We start from the raw sequence: 2,902 nt of genomic DNA on the forward strand, positions 1-2,902 counted from the left end.
CGAAATGTTGAACGAGAACGTGTAACTACCTCAAACCTCAAGAGGGCTCAAAGATAATTTACTCAAAAATCTAACTCAGGAAAATAATAGCCCTGTTCTTTTCCGGTGGAACCAGTTAAGTTATTTAGCCAGGAAGAAATATCTAACCCAAATTTTCCTCTATATATTCAAGCCCAACCACCGTCGCCTTCGCCTCGTGGAGTTTTAAATTAAAAAAAAGGAGAATTAGTGCAAGAAAACGGTAAGTAAACAAAGAGAGAGCAAGCGAATGCGATCGATGGAGCGGCGTTCCATAGATCTGAAGACGATCTCCGGCAAGGGCATCAAGTCTTTCGCCTTGCTTAAGTCCTCCCTCTACGCCACCGTCTTCCTTGCCGGCGGCAGCGGCGGCCACCGGCCGGACTTGAAGCGGAAGAAGCAGCGCACGCCGGCCGACCGGACCGGCGGCGAGAACCCGGAGTGGGAGCACCCGATCCGGATCGTTCTCGACTCCCAGGACAAGGGCCTCGTTCTCCAATTCGATATCACGGCTCACGGTTTCCTTGGAGACCGGCTTGTCGGCCGCGTCCGCGTTCCCGTCGCCGATCTCTTGCCGGAGGACCCCGCCGGAGCCTTCCACGCCGCCAGCTACCGCGTTCAGACCTCCGGCGGGAAGCCCAACGGCGTCCTTAGCTTCTTATACAAGATGAACGGCGGCGAAGGGAGAAGTCTACCGCCGGATCCGGCTGTCTATTCCCCGCCGCCCACATCTGCTGCCGGCTATACTCCTCCTAAGATGGAGCATCACCCACCGTCGACGTCGGCCAGCGGCTACTACCCGCCGCCGCCGGTTGGATACCCCCCGGCGCCGGTTTCCGCGATCTATTACCCGCCGCAGGAACCAGCGATCTATTACCCGCCTCCGCCGGTGGATTCGGGGTACTGTCCGAGGCCGTATCCGGCGATCGGATACCCAGCGGCTACCGTCGGCGGGTATTATCCCCCAGCATCGCAGGTACACGTGGCATGTTATCCGCCGCAGGAACCGTATGGCTATCTAATGGAGGATTACGATCGGGACACGTACCGATGCTACAGAGGGTAGAAATTATTACCCACACTGCGTGCGGGTCGCGCACGCAGCCAATCACGATGCCTGCGGACGTCATTTATCGAGTACATATCTCGATGCACCATTGTAAAAATCAGCCGCTGTGATTGGCTGCGTATCATATTACTGCGCCCAGTGCAGACAACAATTTCTGGATTGAGGACTACGAGAAGCTTCCTCTCTAAGGAAGCATTGCGGAGAGACGTGGACTGCATGATTCCTCTGGATGGTTGGTGATTGATCAGGACCGTTTAAGAGTGGGCTTCCGCTGGTGTAATATAATTGTTTATGTTTTTGGGAATGGTTTGCTTTACCAACCTTATAATCAGGTGGGGAAAAAAAAAAAAATTATGATCATGTCGAGAGAGATAGAGAGAGAGAGAGAGAGAGACAAAAAAAAAGAAAACGGTGATTATATAGATGGCATGTCTTTTTTCTTTTTTGCTTGTGTGGATGATCTGATCATTGTTGTCCTATTGCTCTACATGGTTTCTCTCCCACTAACACTAACCCTTAGTACCCTACGGTGGTTTGAGAATTTGCATGTTCCCCCAGCAATTGGACATGGATAACTAAACATGAGCAATTCATCATTTGTCACACTCTTTTAGTCTTTTTACACCCTATTCTTGTCCTAATTCACTTTGTGTGTTCAATATACGTAAGTTTTCCATAGTTTATAAATTCTAATGTATTTTTTTTAAATAAAATATAACTCAGCCATTGTACTGACAATGAAGGTGAGCTCGGCAAGTTGGGGTTTCATTCTCTCATCGATCCCTTAAACAAGTTCTAACTTGGCCTGTTGTGTCTTGATTGGATCGCATCGTTGCAAGTGTTAGACCTATGGAATCTTTTGTGGACTGAAATGGAAAGTTACTAGAAGATATTGGAGAAGCAGCTTGCTAGAGGTGTTGCTGTCGGAAGCCAATCCAATCAGGATATCGAGTGAGTTGATCAACTAGAGAGTTTGATGAAATGCTAAGAAATATTTGGTTTGTGATCGGAATCAGAATGGGAATCGGAATGGATTGAAATCAGAATAGGAATGGTCAAATTCTCCAAAGCGCTTGGTTCGCTTGGTTCATGATCAGAATCGGAATGAAAATTTGAATACATAGGAGAGAATGGGGATTAAGTTCTAAATAAATTGGGCTATCCCATTCCACCTTAGAATTAGAATCGGAATGGGACTTTTCCTAACCAAACGTTGGAATGGGAGTCATCTATTTTCATTTTGATTCTGGATCTTTATTCTCCCCAATCAAGCACCCCTTAAATAGATTGGAGGAGTCCATCAAATATAATGATGTACCTTCAAGGAAGTTACATGGTGATTGTTGGGCTCAAGAAGTGATTGCATTGATGTCGGATTTGATCTGAAACAACGCAGGAAGGAAAAGATCATTTAGGAAATAATAGAGATGTTGTGAGAGCGGCGGAATAATGGCATAAGCATAAAAGGTTTTGAGAGAACTTATCTGAAGAGTCCAATAGGAGTGGTTTATATAAACAAGGATCGATGCTCATTGCAGAAGAATCTAGATGTACAGATGATCAGCTATTTCTTGTAACATATTGCCCGTTCTGAAGATCTCACGCAAGCAATCCATCTGCACCTCATGTGCTGTATATCTCTCCTCCCACAGTTATCGAAGTCGTTCGCAATCATGGCGAAGCTATCGCTAGATGGGGGGAGACCTTGGCATCTCTGCGCATCTATAGATGGGCCATATGGTAGGCACTGATTGATCAGACAGAGGCTTCATAAAGAATTTTAATTGGTCGGTCTACCACGTTGGCTGTGGTCGA

At 46.9% G+C, this 2,902-nt stretch overlaps 1 protein-coding gene across 1 annotated transcript; it reads left to right on the forward strand.

Annotated features, from left to right (window-relative positions):
* Positions 1-207: 207 nt before the first annotated feature.
* On the forward strand, positions 208-1,692 carry LOC140851604 (uncharacterized). The gene has a single exon (XM_073243532.1). It carries the CDS (start codon positions 269-271, stop codon positions 1,082-1,084), a length of 816 nt encoding a protein of 271 aa, XP_073099633.1. The 5' UTR covers positions 208-268; the 3' UTR covers positions 1,085-1,692.
* The last annotated feature ends 1,210 nt before the right edge of the window (positions 1,693-2,902 follow it).

Source organism: Elaeis guineensis, chromosome 9 (assembly GCF_000442705.2).
Source record: "Elaeis guineensis isolate ETL-2024a chromosome 9, EG11, whole genome shotgun sequence".
Lineage (NCBI taxonomy): Eukaryota > Viridiplantae > Streptophyta > Magnoliopsida > Arecales > Arecaceae > Elaeis > Elaeis guineensis.